This window comes from Pituophis catenifer, unplaced genomic scaffold (assembly GCF_029215685.1).
Source record: "Pituophis catenifer annectens isolate HBS135680 unplaced genomic scaffold, rPitCat1.0.hap2 SCAF_3, whole genome shotgun sequence".
NCBI classification, from domain to species: domain Eukaryota; kingdom Metazoa; phylum Chordata; class Lepidosauria; order Squamata; family Colubridae; genus Pituophis; species Pituophis catenifer.
Genome location: NW_027256883.1, coordinates 155,923,562 through 155,937,988, shown reverse-complemented (window position 1 = coordinate 155,937,988; position 14,427 = coordinate 155,923,562). Strand labels below are relative to the sequence as shown.

At 39.8% G+C, this 14,427-nt stretch overlaps 1 protein-coding gene across 1 annotated transcript in view; it reads right to left on the bottom strand.

Annotated features, from left to right (window-relative positions):
• Nucleotides 1-14,144, bottom strand: part of TRABD2B (TraB domain containing 2B) — a 227,164-nt gene extending 213,020 nt beyond the window's left edge. The window contains exons 1-2 of the mRNA XM_070939564.1: nucleotides 14,022-14,144; nucleotides 11,084-11,644 (exon numbers count right to left, since the gene is read on the bottom strand). Coding sequence (XP_070795665.1) covers nucleotides 11,084-11,644; nucleotides 14,022-14,144 — 684 coding nt within the window. The remainder of the gene's footprint in view (nucleotides 1-11,083; nucleotides 11,645-14,021) is intronic.
• Between the last annotated feature and the right edge of the window lie 283 nt (nucleotides 14,145-14,427).

Here is a 14,427-nt window from a genome sequence, read left to right as displayed (position 1 = left end):
GCTCATATTAGATTTGCCCTTTGCTCCTTTTCTGTCTTCCTCAATTGCAACAAAAGATGTAATTCTTGTAATTAATACTGAAATAAGATTCAGTTGTTCAAGACTGACATAAGATGTTTCAGCAAAAGGCAAAATGATGTCCTCCATCCATTCCCCATATAAAATCCATCTTGTCCGGCAAATGACCTTTACTCCCAAAGTACTAAAAAAGTTTTTTTCCACCACACGTCTGCCATGTTCCCACATCTGCTATCTCATGAGGTTGCCTCACCCTGCACAATAAGAGGGCTGCCCATGTAACTACAAGCTCAGGTAGATTTTTTTATAAGTACAGGTAGTCCTCAATTTACAATCACAATTGAGCCCAACACTTCTGTTGCTAAGTGAAACATTAGTTAAGTGCGTTTGCCCCATTTTACAATCTGTCTTGCCACAGTTGTTCAGTGAATCCTTGTAGTTCTTAAATTAGTCAAACTGTTGTTATGTAAATCTGGCCGCTCCGTTGACTTTGCTTGTCACAAAAGGGGATCACGTGACTCCAGGACACTGCAACCGTCATAAAGATGAGTCAATTGCCAACCGTCTGAATTTTGATCACATGACCATAGGGATGCTACAACAGGTGTGAGAGTGAAAACTGGTCATGAGTCACCTTATTTTGGTGCTGTTGTAACTTTGAACGGTCGCTAAACGAACTGTTGTAAGTCGAGGACTACCTATAGAAAAGGAATGAAGGTCTCCTATTTCTGATGTGGCAAAATGTATCTTGGGCTAGTTCTACTTGTTCTTTACATAGGCATGTAAAAACTTCTACCCTCAAAACAACGCTATAGAGCACTGCACACCAGAACAACTAGACACAAGGACAGGTTTTTCCCCAAATGCCATCACTCTGCTAAACAACTAATTCCCACAACACTGTCAAACTATTTAATAAGGCTGTATTACTATTGTTCTTCTTAACTTTCCTATTACCTATCCCCTTTTCTATTTATGATTATAATGTTGCTTGTATCTTTGCGATTTATATTGTTTTATTTAGTTTCCTAGTATGATTTATATTGATTGCTTATTTAGTATCCTATGACTATCACTAAGTCACGTATGATTTATGATGAATGTATTTTTATGATGACTATAATCATAATTTATCACTTACAGCTTTATGTACACTGAAACCTTATGCACCGAAGACAAATTCCTTGTGTGTCCAATCACATTTGGCCAATAAAGAATTCTATTCTATTCTATGTGGTTTTCCTATACACATCTTTTGCATGACATGCAGAGCACTAGAATTGAGCAGATCTAAGGGCTCACGCACCCTTTTGCAGAGAGACTACCGTTTCCTAGCCTTCATTAGGCACACTTGCAAATATGTTCCGTGAAATCCGTGGTCCCGCTCTTAGCTCTGCTCAACAGAAACCTTTTGCTGGGTAAGATCTTTTGTTAAACTTTTTTGAAAGGGATAAGGAGAGGGAAAGAAAAGAAAGGAAGCCAAAGGGCAGATCAAAATATGGTCTATGTGTGTCTATGAATGTTTCCTGCTGCTCAGAGACCCAGCACAAAGGGCCACCCATCAGCCTTTCATTAAATAGCACTTGCAACTCTCTGAAATTCTATCAATGGAGTAATCAGAGCTGCCGTGTCTCTGGATCTGATAGAACAGCAGGAGCTGAGCAATGAAGACTGACACAGTTAACAAAGTCACTCTTGCCACTTAATGCCAGGGAAAGAAGCAGAAAAGCAAGACAACAATGTTTATTTGTCTATCTAAGAATTAAGAAAGGAGGAAGGAGACAGGGTTTAAGTGTGAATTCTGGCAGGGCTTAGACAGAGTCCTTTTACCTCTGGATTTGATCTAATCACCTGCACTTTGCTGTGGATGGCATAATACAACCTAGATAATCATATTCATGACTTAAACATAATAATAGAAAAAGACTAGGTAGTGTCCTTTGTTTTGCCTCATTCAGTCCACCAGAGTTCTTTCTCACCAAAGGGGAAAGAAACATGTTTCCCATGGAGAGAGATTCAATGGGCAGATTTAAAAATCAAGATGCTAATGTCAAACTCTCCACAAGGCAATTTTGATCATTTTGAAAAATGCAGCAACAGGGTAAAAGGCTTAGACTCCAACTGCAAGAGGATTAAGGATACCTACAAAGAGCCAGTGATAGGAGATGAAAGAAAGCAGCAAAACGAAAATCAGACAGGAATAAAATAAGTTAAAGGCAAAGAACGGAATGCATATTTCAAAGGTTAAACAAAGCTCCTGGGTTCTCTGAGCCATAGATTAGCGTGACATATTTAAGCTGGTGGAGGGATCCATGGTTCCCCAAAGTTAAGGCTATCATACAAAAATGAAGCAAGAGAAAGACAGAAGTTGTGAGTGATCATTATTCAGAAGCATCAAGAAATATTCTGGCATCCCAGCTAAAAAGTTGATGCAAGACATCAAACCAGAAATAGATGTAGTTAGAGAAGAAAATTACAGACACAAGTGACTAATAGGATAGATCACACTTGTGGGTGTGGGATGGGTGACGGTACATATTCGATAAATATATAAAAACCACTGAGACTATTGCTGCATAACATTTTCTTTTCTTCTTATTGTTTTTAAAACAACATTTTACATAAGGAGGCAACTAGGCATGGGACATTTATGCACCTAATTAGAAGCAAGTGACACTTCTGGGGTTATTATTGTTACCTGTGTATATTCCCAAACTTCCTTAACATCCCATAATCGTGTCAAGGCTGTGGTTTCCCAATTATAACAGAAGGCTGAAGAAGCTGGACCATCAGAATGATTAAAGAAAAATTAATGCTTTGAATATGATGTTGGAGAAAATGGTTGATAATACCACAAGAAATACACACCATCCAATGTTAATTGAAGTAAAGTCATACCGCTCATAAGAAGCACTAACAATGAAGCTAAAGCTTAGATACCTTTGGTGCAAAATACAAAAATGAGGATAACTAGGGGAGATTCCTGCTCCTTGGAAAAACTAAAGGCAATTGAAAGAGATTCACAGCAAACAAGTTGACTAAGTACTATCTTTGAAGATACAACCTGGAACTTATATGAAATCAAAGAAGCAATTATTGAGAGACAAAACGGTGAAATGATATTCCACAGGTCACAAATACTGTAGTCAGAAGTGACAGAACGAATGAAAAATTACATTGTGAAACTAGACATGCTCAGACTATGTAATTCCAGGCGTTAATCCTATGTTTTAAATACAGTAGATCTTCCCCTACCTTTCACACATTTAACAAATTGGGAAACAATTATAAGCTATGAAAAAAAGGGCAAGGGTAAATACTAACTGGGCTTCTATCTGAATATGAACAAGGATGCCCACAGGAGATAATTAAGTTTTGCATTGAAAAGGATATGCTCCCATATAGTAGGTTATTGTAGGGACGCAGTGGCTCAGTGACTAAGACGCTGAGCTTGTCGATCGAAAGGTTAGCAGTTCAGCGGTTCGAATCTCTAGTGCTGCATAACGGGATGAGCTCCCGTCCCAGCTTCTGCCAACCTAGCAGTTCGAAAGCACGTAAAAAATGCAAGTAGAAAAAATAGGAACTTCCTATTCCTTCCTTTGGTGGGAAGGTAACAGTGTTCCGTGCGCCTTTGGCATTTAGTCATACTGGCCACATGACAACGGAGGTGTCTTCGGATAGCGCTGGCTCTTCGGCTTTGAAACAGAGATGAGCACCGGCCCCTAGAGTCGGGAACGACTAGCACATATGTGCGAGGGGAACCTTTACCTTTATAGTAGGTTATATGTATGTTGCCAGATCTTTTTGTTTTACTCCTTGAAAATATAACACAGATCTCAGGAATGTTGGGGGAGGGAAATATTAATTATTGCTTTCATACTCTTTTCCAATCCTTTCCCTTCCTTCCTCCCCACTCTCCCCAACAAAATCCACCAGCAGGAGAAATAGAGAGAAAGCCCTGCCCTTCCAGTACCCACAATGAGCAATCCTTTACACCCTGCATGTATTCAGAGCTGCTTAGTAATAGGGAAAATAATAAAAGGAGGAAAACAATCCATACAATAACGTATTATGCCTGCAAGTCACCTGTATCATGTTTGCATGGACATTTTGTGATCACTCTGAAAATGGACTTAAAAGTATTACACTGAGCCTGGCTTACAAAGAGCAGTCCTCTATTTGAGAAGCTGAACAGTCACGTCCCATTTAAAGGAAAAGAGTCATTGAAAGTGTTGACATCAACAGTGGAAACACAAATAGTATTGAGCATGTACATAGAACGCCTAGTCACACTTTCATACTAATGGAAGACAGATGTCATTTTTCATTCACATAATTACCATATATTTTAAATTAGTATCCGTGTATTTACATTTGTTTCTGCAAATTTTATATAAATCTTTGTTCATCCCTGCCAATGCCTGGGCTATATAAATGTCTGTCTTAAAATTAAATCAACCCACTATATCGGCATTCACTCTTATTGGTCATTATCTGATGCTAAATAAAAAGCAATCTATGTAAATTTGCTCTGATATCTTGTTTTTATTTATTTATCTATTTAGCTGCCCAACTCCAATGGACTTCAATGTTCCATGTTCCGAAGCAAACCCATACATTCAAGGCAGTAGTGGGTTCCACTTACCTTTGCTACCGGTTCAGAACTGTGAGCCTGCACATGCGCTTGCTTTGCTCGCACACAGCACTTCTGCACATGCACAGAACCTTCTGCGCATGCTCAAAGAATCTGTGATGATGTTGGGGTGGGTAGGCGGAGTCTCCCGCCACCGCCACTACCAGTTCGCCCGAACTGGGGTGAACCATTAGAAACCCACCACTGATTCAAGGTTATTTTGAAACTGCAAAGACTTAAACTGAAATTTCCTCCATCCATAGTCACCTTACAATTGAACCATTGCAACATGTTGTACGTTGGTCTGTCCCCTGAAGACCACGCAGAAGCTTCAGTTGGTCTAGCAGCAGTGGGGGAGATAGTTATGGGCACAACTTGTTTTGGCCATGTAATACCACTACTCCATGGGTTGCACCAGATTCCAAATAACTTCTGGGTGCAATTCAAGGTGCTGGTTGAGTTGATTTGTTCCACCATAAAAATAAAATAGCCTCAATCATGTTTGACTCTTTATGACTACATGAACAGTTTTCTACATGAACATTGTTTTCTCACTATTAAAGAGTTTTTTCATCATCATCTTCTGAATTGTTTGCTTGTTAGCGTCTAAACAGACAAAAATCCTCTACACCATCAGCCTCTCTAGATTCTTAGCTAGAGTTCCCAACTTCCATTGCAAACAATCCTGAGAATTATTTTCTCCTAGCAAATATGAGTATGTGATATATATTTGTTGCACATATGAAATATCAAACAAAGGCCACACTCTAAACAGAAGCCAGAGCCAAAGCAAAATAAATAAATAAATGTATATTAATCGCTAATAAAACAAAGCAAATTTAATTGGAAAGTAAAGTTGATATCCATATGCGTATTCAAGTACAAACCATTCTACCACACATACATTTTTCACTGTTGCATACACACACATACACCGCAGACTCATAAACACCGAAAGATTGCTGAAATCTGGGCCCAGTCAGGAAGCATAAACCAATGCAAGCTTATTTTGTAATAAATCCCCTTAATTCCAATGGGACTTGAATAGGATCCTATTAAAATTCTCCCTTGAGCTGAGTAGTCTATGTCGATATTATATTCTTGGCAGCAAAACTGAGTGGTTTTGCTGCTGAAATGCTGGTGTGTTTTTGGCTGGGGAAAGATTTTCTTCCATATAAACTGAAGTGAAAACTAGAGAAGAGATTCTTGAGATACTGCATTGTTGTTGTTGTTTTCTGTTTGCTGCACAAAGGATACAATTCAATTAGGTCTTTTATGCAAGCAAACCAAGGAATGTTTACAACTAAGTCCCTCTGGGTTCAGATCAGTACACTAAGACATCAGATTAAGGAAGAACTTAATGATGCAAAGGAATTTCTTTTGAAAATGCAATTTTCTGTTCAGAATATGTTGTCTTAAACTGGTGCATGGTATATTTGGTTTTGGCTTAACACAAGAATTCATCCATTAAGCTTGTAAATCATGGTTTATGTCTTAGCATAAGTGAATTAGGCCACTATGGCTTGTTAAATTTTTACCATAATCTCTGAATCAAAAGTTTACATACCCTCTTCAAATGCTAATGAAGGTTCTGAAAAATTGAGCTTGCTTCCTTTGAAACATCTTCAGATTGTTCCAGAAGGCATAAGAATTCATCACTGAATAGACTGATATTTTGTAGTATCCCATTTAGTATTTTAGTAGTGTAATATAAAGATGGGAAAGGGGTAAAAAAAAGCTAAGCTTTTAGGAAAAAGAGCAAACCACTTGCTCTCTCTTAGAAATTCTTGAAAGCAGATGCCTAAGAACATTTCACTTCAGCATGTCTTCTGGGACCTTGTTTCCAAATTTTGTAAGTTACACATATTGCAATTAAAGTAATGCTTAAAGCAGGTTAAAAAGAGCCCTACTGATGCTCAGAACAGATTCAATGTTGTAAATGATCACAGATGTCGTTCCCATCAACCCAGACATACCACTGGAAAACAAATTCTGGTCAATTTCTAATTTCTACCATTAATACCACTAATTATATGTTTCTTAGAAAAAGGCCCGAGATTCAGGATTTAGAGAGGAAATCTTGTTCATCATAATCCACTCCTTTCAATTAAGGCCATAACAGTAAAACCAACAGCAGAATTGCTAGACCAAATGATAACATTACAAATTGCTCCTTTTAAACAATTTGCCAGCTGTAAAGGCCAGCCAACCGGCTTTTAGAATGCAGTATGAAAATGATAGAAGAGACTTCTCATTTTAGCTACCTTTTATTTCTTTTCTTCTATTGCTGTCAGCAAGACTGTCTGTGGTTTTTTAATGTATCTTTCAGATGCCCATATACACATTAATTCTGCTACCTTGTCAATTTTATTCCATAAAGGACTTGCATAAAAATATAAACATAGCATCCACCTTAGGATCACCTGATTCGTCAGCCAAAGTAAAAACTACCAAGGTATCTTTAAATCTGAGAGACATCGGCTTGTGAATGACAGTAATTGTTCAACTATCCCAAATCAATGAGTCTGGAAGTAATGGATTTATAAAACCAAAGCCCTCTTTGGAGTATTTAATCTTTTTTCCCTTTATTATGCAGAAAAATCTACTAAGAAAAGTAACAGAATAATGATGTGCAGAGTTAAAATCAGACTCTCGGGGAGAAGAAATATAAACCAGTATTAGTTCTCATCCTGAGAGATTAAAAAGAGAGTTCATGCTTTCAGCCACAAAAATGTGTTATGTAGTTCAGATTTGAAAAACTTCCCACTGTACATTTTTATGAAGGACTTCTAAAAGATTTAAGTACTATTTGACCTGATAGAGACTCCAGCATCATAAGCAGCACAGTGTGTCTCTGCTAATTATTGTGAACTTGATTGCAAGTACTCAGTCTGCATTTAAAATAGGAATCTGAACGTTAATTCTTCAATGAAACTGTCACAGATATTTTGTTCACTTTGCAACAAGTAGGTTGAAGAATATTGATTCATTAGTTGCTACTGATTGGTTGGGTTTCTTCCAGTCATTTTTAAAAAGTTCTTTTTTTTTAAATGGATCTAATGTTTTGCCATAGATACTGCATACTAATGATCCAATTGATGAACACAGATTTGTATTTCCATTGACACCCTTCAAATCCTGAAAATATTTATTCTACAGTGCCAATATTAATAAAGTAAAACCGTTACTGAAATAGCAAAGCCTATTTTAAACCTTTGCATGGCGCTATTTTCTTGTAATTTCAGAATAGGGGGGAAATGATTTTGAATTCCAGATGTAAAAATGCATTTGCTTAGAGGAGGATCTTTGGGATTAACTGGCAAAAATCTACATAATTAGTTGGCCAACAATTCATAAGAGAGAAGACAAAAATCTAGCAATATTCTCTCAATGCATTGTTATAACCAATTGATAAAAAAAGTTGTGCTTGGAGTTAAATCCTGAATCACCTGAAAAGGGGATTCCTATCAAGTCTTTTAATCCAAGGTTGAAAATTTGTGGTCTTTCATGCTTTCAGCTTCTATGGACATCAACAATATGGTCAATGGATAAGAAAGGTTGGAATCAAATAAGTCTCATTCCTCCTTATTATCAACACACTGTAGATAACCTACTCTAATCAAGCAACATCCAAAGGGCACAGATTCCATACCTCTCCTTTAACAGGTGTTTGGTAATTATAACATTTTGTAAGAAAAGACCTGATTGTTTTCACACCTACTTTTTTCTGTGACCTGTATTAAAATTGAAACTATTTGGACGAATAAATCATCACAAAATGAATCTGTTTGAATGTTTTTCCCATTTTATTTCAATTCTGCCATCTATTTTTTTGGCTGGATGATCAACTAATTACATATTCTTACAGGTGACCTTTGGGAGAGTGGCTTAATGGAAAACAGTGCTCCATCCAAAATCTCACAGGCAACGTATTCTTCAGAGAAGCATATGAAGCCCATTACCTAAATCAAGAGATACTGTAAATCTAGATTGTGAGCACAATGGGTGTCTGATGCTGATGGTTTTGCTGTTAAACGAAGAGCAGCTGTAATTTTACAATCCATATTTTAATGCCATAAACACACATAAGTGCAACACAAGAATGAGTTAACATCGTAGCATTTACTATAAACAATATTATCACACACACACAAAATGAATATAGATTGGGTATAAGGGAACACAACCCTTATGAATGCCCTAAATAATGCATTTCTTTTGACCCATGTATACTGTAGTACACTTATATAACATACAGATAACATCTACATTTAGAAATAGAAAACAAGGCCATTATCAGCATTCTTCAGGTAGAGGATTTAAGGCCTTTCCAAATACAATTAGAAACTGCATTCTTTCAGGAGCACTCCAGCATTTTATATAACTATAAAAACAGCAAATATTCTGTACTGAAGATCCAATCCTGTCTGTATGTCCGTTGAAGGAAGCCCTTCTAAATTCAACTGAGCTTATTGCTTAATAGATGTGTATAGAATTGCACTGGATTCCATACGCTCTTATTCCATACATTCCATACAGTACTTTAAAACAAGTACTGGGGCAGTGGTGAAATCCACATTTTTTTACTACCGGTTCTGTGGGTGTGGCTTGGTGGGCGTGGCTTGGTGGGCATGACAGGGGAAGGATACTGCAAAATCTCCATTCCCTCCCCGCTCCTGGGGAAAGGATATTGCAAAATCTCCATTCCCACTCTACTCTGGGGCCAGCCAGAGGTGGTATTTGCTGGTTCTCCGAACTACTCAAAATTTCCGCTACCGGTTCTCCGGAACCTGTCAGAACCTGCTGGATTTCATCCCTATACTGGGGTAACTGTGAGACCATATGGGTCCAGCAGCAATGAAAGAAAGGCTCAGATACTTTACATGCAACAGTGGGAAGCAACCCACTTCTGGATCCAAATAATTTTGATAAAATATGAAGCATCTGTCTTTCCACAGAATGTATGGGGTGCTGAGGAGCTTTCCATCTTGGCATGGAGCAGATTTATTATTTATTTATTTATTTATTTATTTATTTATTTATTTATTTATTTATTATTTATTTATTTATTTATTTTTGCAATTTATATGCCGCCATTCTCCCCAAGGACTCAGGGCGGCTTACAACAACAATCAATAATACAAATCACAAAATAACAAAATAAGTTAAAAAACCCTTAAAAACCGTATTTAAAATTATTACAGTTTGTGCAACCCCTAGCAGATCAAGTTATTTGACGGAAGAGCCACGTCTTCAGTTCGCGACGAAAGGAGAGGAGGTCCGGGGCTATCCTGAGCTCGGTGGGCAAATCATTCCAGAGGGTTGGCACTCCGACAGAGAATGCTCTCTCCCGGGGGCCGCCAGTCGACATTGTTTGGCCGACGGCACCCTAAGGAGGCCTGCTCTGTGGGAGCGCATGGGACGGTGGGAGGAAGGCAGAAGATGGTCCTGCAAGTACCCTGGGCCTAAGCCATGTAGGGCTTTATAGGTAAGCATCAGCACCTTGAAACGGACCCGGAGAGCAACCAGCAGCCAGTGCAGCTCGTGCAGGAGAGGTATTGCACGGGAATAACGAGGAACTCCTGTAACTACCCACGCGGCTGTATTCTGGACGAGCTGGAGCCTCCGGATGCATCCCAAGGGCAGCCCCATGTAGAGGGCATTGCAGTAATCCAACCAAGAAGTAACAAGGGCGTGGGTGACCGTGGCCAAATGGCTGCATTTCCCCCCCCCACATGTCATTAACATACGTAGTGACATAATTTCAGACAATTTTCTGTAGCTTCTCACTGTTGCATGTACAGCATCTGACACAATAATCCTGGCCTCCAAGACAGCAGTATCAATGCTCGTTGAAAGACACACCTAGAAAGAGCTAGCTGCCTATCTACTTTATTTAAGTGTGTATGTGTGATATATTACACATCTGATATTCTTTTCAAAACCAAGGCATCATTACGGCATTGATGTTTTTCCCACCATACCCAACTTCCAGATGCTCCTCAAGGTTATCTTCAAAAATCACTTTTCATATTTAACCATACATGCAAATAATGGAAGAAATCAGACTGCAGTTCCATCCTAAAAACACTTCTTGTTTAGAAAAGATGTGTCTGCCAAGGAGACTTTAAATCTGATTCCTACATTGTGCAGGTATTCAGTGTTCACTTCCTATTCTGGCACTAGGATTCCATGTTGTAACTTTATGGCAGTTATCACATTATCTAAAGAGGAAAACCAATTATCTGCACTCCCATAAATCTACATTTCATAGAAGAATTTCATGAAAGTTCATTGAAGAATATAAACCTAGGATGCATTAGCCTCTGGCATTAATCCATTCGACAGTTTCTGCCTGCCCCAAACTAATGCCAGCTCATTTTAAAGGGAAGACACTCTTTGGAAAATTAAAAGATTTTAGATCCCCCTTACCTGGGAGAAGTTCAGCCCATTCAGAGGGTGGCATTGCTCTTCTACTCTCTCCACAGCTCCTGTGCCTTTCTTCATCCTTTCAGCCTCTTGAGCCAGGTGGAGGTCCAACACTGGCACTCCTCGTGAACGGACGTCCGTCTCAGTCAAGGAATTGACCATCAGCATTACCCAGACGGGCCTCTTGCGTTCCCAATTTCCAGCAATGGCATTGAAAAGGTAATCAGCGTAAAGGCCTTTGCCCCTTTGATCCGGAGTCATCCAGTGAGGCAGCATCAACCTGACATACTCAAGATGGCGTTTGAGGCGATGGTAAAGATCCCGGGGAAGCACATCCTGTAAATTCTCTCCACGAGGAAGCAACTGACAGTTGGCCAGGCCTGAGATAGTGGAAGGGTTTGTGAGATCCAATTCAAAATACACGCTGGAGCTGGCTTGAAAAGCAGCTTTGGAGTTCTCAGGAACAAAATCCCACACCCGTGTATAAGGCACATGGATGGTGCCAAACAAGTAGGCAGGAGGATCTCTCCGGATTGTCCAGAGGAAAGAGTTTAGGTCTCTTTGCTAAAGCAAAAGAAATCAGAAAGGAAACTAATCAGCATCAGAGACTGTGCTGTGACCAAGATATTTAAGGCCAGCAAATATGAAGAAAAAAAAAAGAAGAAGAAGAAGTAAATGACGCAGAGAGGAAATGCAGGTGTATACTGTGATTATCACCTATTTTGGAATTGTTTGAAGACTATTGTTTCACATAATTATCTCTCTGATACTAACCTAAGAGATAATGAAGCAATATCTATTGATATTACATATGCTAGAACAATTCTACTGAATTCAATAAAGATTTTAGCAAATGCAAAACATATATGTTGCAGAGAAAGATACAGATTTAAGTCACTTAACAAATATATACTGCTCAAAAAAATAAAGGGAACACAAGCAGAAGACATCCGAGATCTGAATGAATGAAATAGCCTTATTAAATACTTTGTTCTTTACATACAGTAGTTTATACACTGCTCAAACAACTAAAGGGAACACAAAACTACTGTATGTAACGAACAAAGTATTTAATAAGGCTATTTCATTCATTCAGATCTCGGATGTCTTCTGCTTCTCTTCCCTTTATTTTTTTTGAGCAGTGTATTATGCCTTAACATCTAAGTGACTGTCCTTTGAGTTGAAGAGAGCTATAACAACAGAATAGGTTACTGTTCTTGATGTTCTCTGAGCTTGCACTGATGATGTTACTAGTTTGGGTAATGAAATGTCTGCAAGAAAACAACCAAGCTCAGAGAGCACCGAGGACTCCTCATTTCAACCCTGTGCTACAAATATTCTCCTTTATAGGTTACTGAACTTTAAACAGCCTTCTTGTATGGAAGAAATACATTAATACAAGCAAGAATTTGTTCATTGTTATATATTTATATTTTTGGACAGAACATATACATTAAATACACACACACACACACACACCAAGTGTCGCCAAGACACTTCCAATTTTACGCGGGAGAAAACCTGAATAACCAAAGACCTACATACAAACACCCACGAAAACCTCAGAAAACATATATATATACACACACACAGCTGCACTCAGTGGAACAGGTTTATCTTCTTTCTTTATCTAAGCAGGCATCATCCTTAAGATCATCTATTTGGGTCATTTATCCTTGCATTTGATCAGGCCAGAAATATATACTTAAGAGACACCTTGTAACAATTCTTTTATCCAGTCTGCATGGGCTCACTATGCAGAGAAATTCTGCAAATCCTTAACCATTTGTCTCAGAGAGCCATAATTTGTCAGTAATACATACTAATTTTATGCCGCCTCTACTCCTGTCAGAAGCAAGTCTTTTGATCCTAAATTGGAAGCAAGTGTGTAGTTCCACTGGCTTTCATATAACCTGAAGCAGCAGATGATACAGGTAATAATCACAGTGCTTCTAAAGGTCAAGACCATCCATTCACATGAGCTTTTGCACTGAGATGCCCCAAATCTACTTATCTCCTAGCTACAGCCTAGCCTAAATACAACTCGGAGGTAGCTTAGGCTGAGAGACTACAGTACAGGTGGCCCAAATCTTTTAATAAGGGACATGGCAGGGTGAAGACCGGTCCTAGTTTGGCACTATAATTTATTTAAACGAGCTGCAGTTTCAGAAATGTGAATAGGTGGCATTATGCTGTACATTATGCTACCTTTATTTTACTAAACTATACATCGCCCGTGAAAACCCTGTTTAAATAAAAACAAATTATGGAGTATAGAAAAGTTAATCAAAGGACCCTAAGAGTTATTAGCTTTGCTTCTGCTGAATAAGAGTAGCAGCACATATAGAGGTATAATGATACCCATATTGTTAACTATCTGGCTATGGCCTAAACTTTTTTCAGAAGATGCCTGAAAAAAGATGGGAAGGGCTCCAGTGTTGGCAAGCAGAGGCGGTTAGCCTATCTGGTAGTAAAAGTCTACGACTTGACTACAGGATTGCTACCGTTTACCGGTCAAGCAGTCCTATGTGCTGGACGCTGCCTGAGGGGCAGAAGCTGAAGTCTTGTCTTCTTATCAAGTTGACCATTTACGTCCACTCTTTCCAGTCCTTGTTCTCCTGCCAAAGGCAGCTCCCCAGAGAGCCCAGCCAGGCCACCTGAGATGGCATGTTGGAGATGCCATAGCCGCCAGGATCACCTCCCTTAAGATCTTAAGGGCCCAACTTTCGGGAAAGGCCAAGCTTTCGGGATCCTGCGGGGCTCTTGGGAAGGAAGCGCCTGGCTGATGGGGTGCTCTTCGGGGATCATCCCAGGAGATCCCAAAAGATTTCCGCACGTGGCGCTGCCCAGGTTCTGCTTATTTGGAATCCCCGTCACCCACACCTCCTCCACCGCGTGCATCTCTCCTCTCTCCACTCCGTCCCTCCCTCGTCCAGCTCACCGATCGGGGCAGCTCACATCGCCTTGGGTCCATTTGCTGCCGCCTCCTGGGCTCGGGTCGAGCCGACGCCGGCAGGGCCCCCCCGAGCACAGCAACGCATATCAGCGCCAGGTGGGGCTGCATCCTCTTCTTCCCCAGGGACCCGCCTTTGCCGGCTTGCTTTAAGAGTAACTCTTCGCCGGTCGGATCGCCTCGGGTGTCTCGATCCCAGCCGGCCAATGTCCCGTCCGCATCTGACAAGTGCAAAAAAAAAAAAAAAAAAAAAGCGAGAGTTCGCATCCGCTGCCCTGGTTGGCGGGACGGCGAGGGGGGGGGAGGAGGAGGAGGAGGGGAGGGGAAGGGGCCGTGTTAAATGGTCCCGCAAGGATGGTTCGCGGACCCTCGGCGGCACTGATCCCGAGCCTCC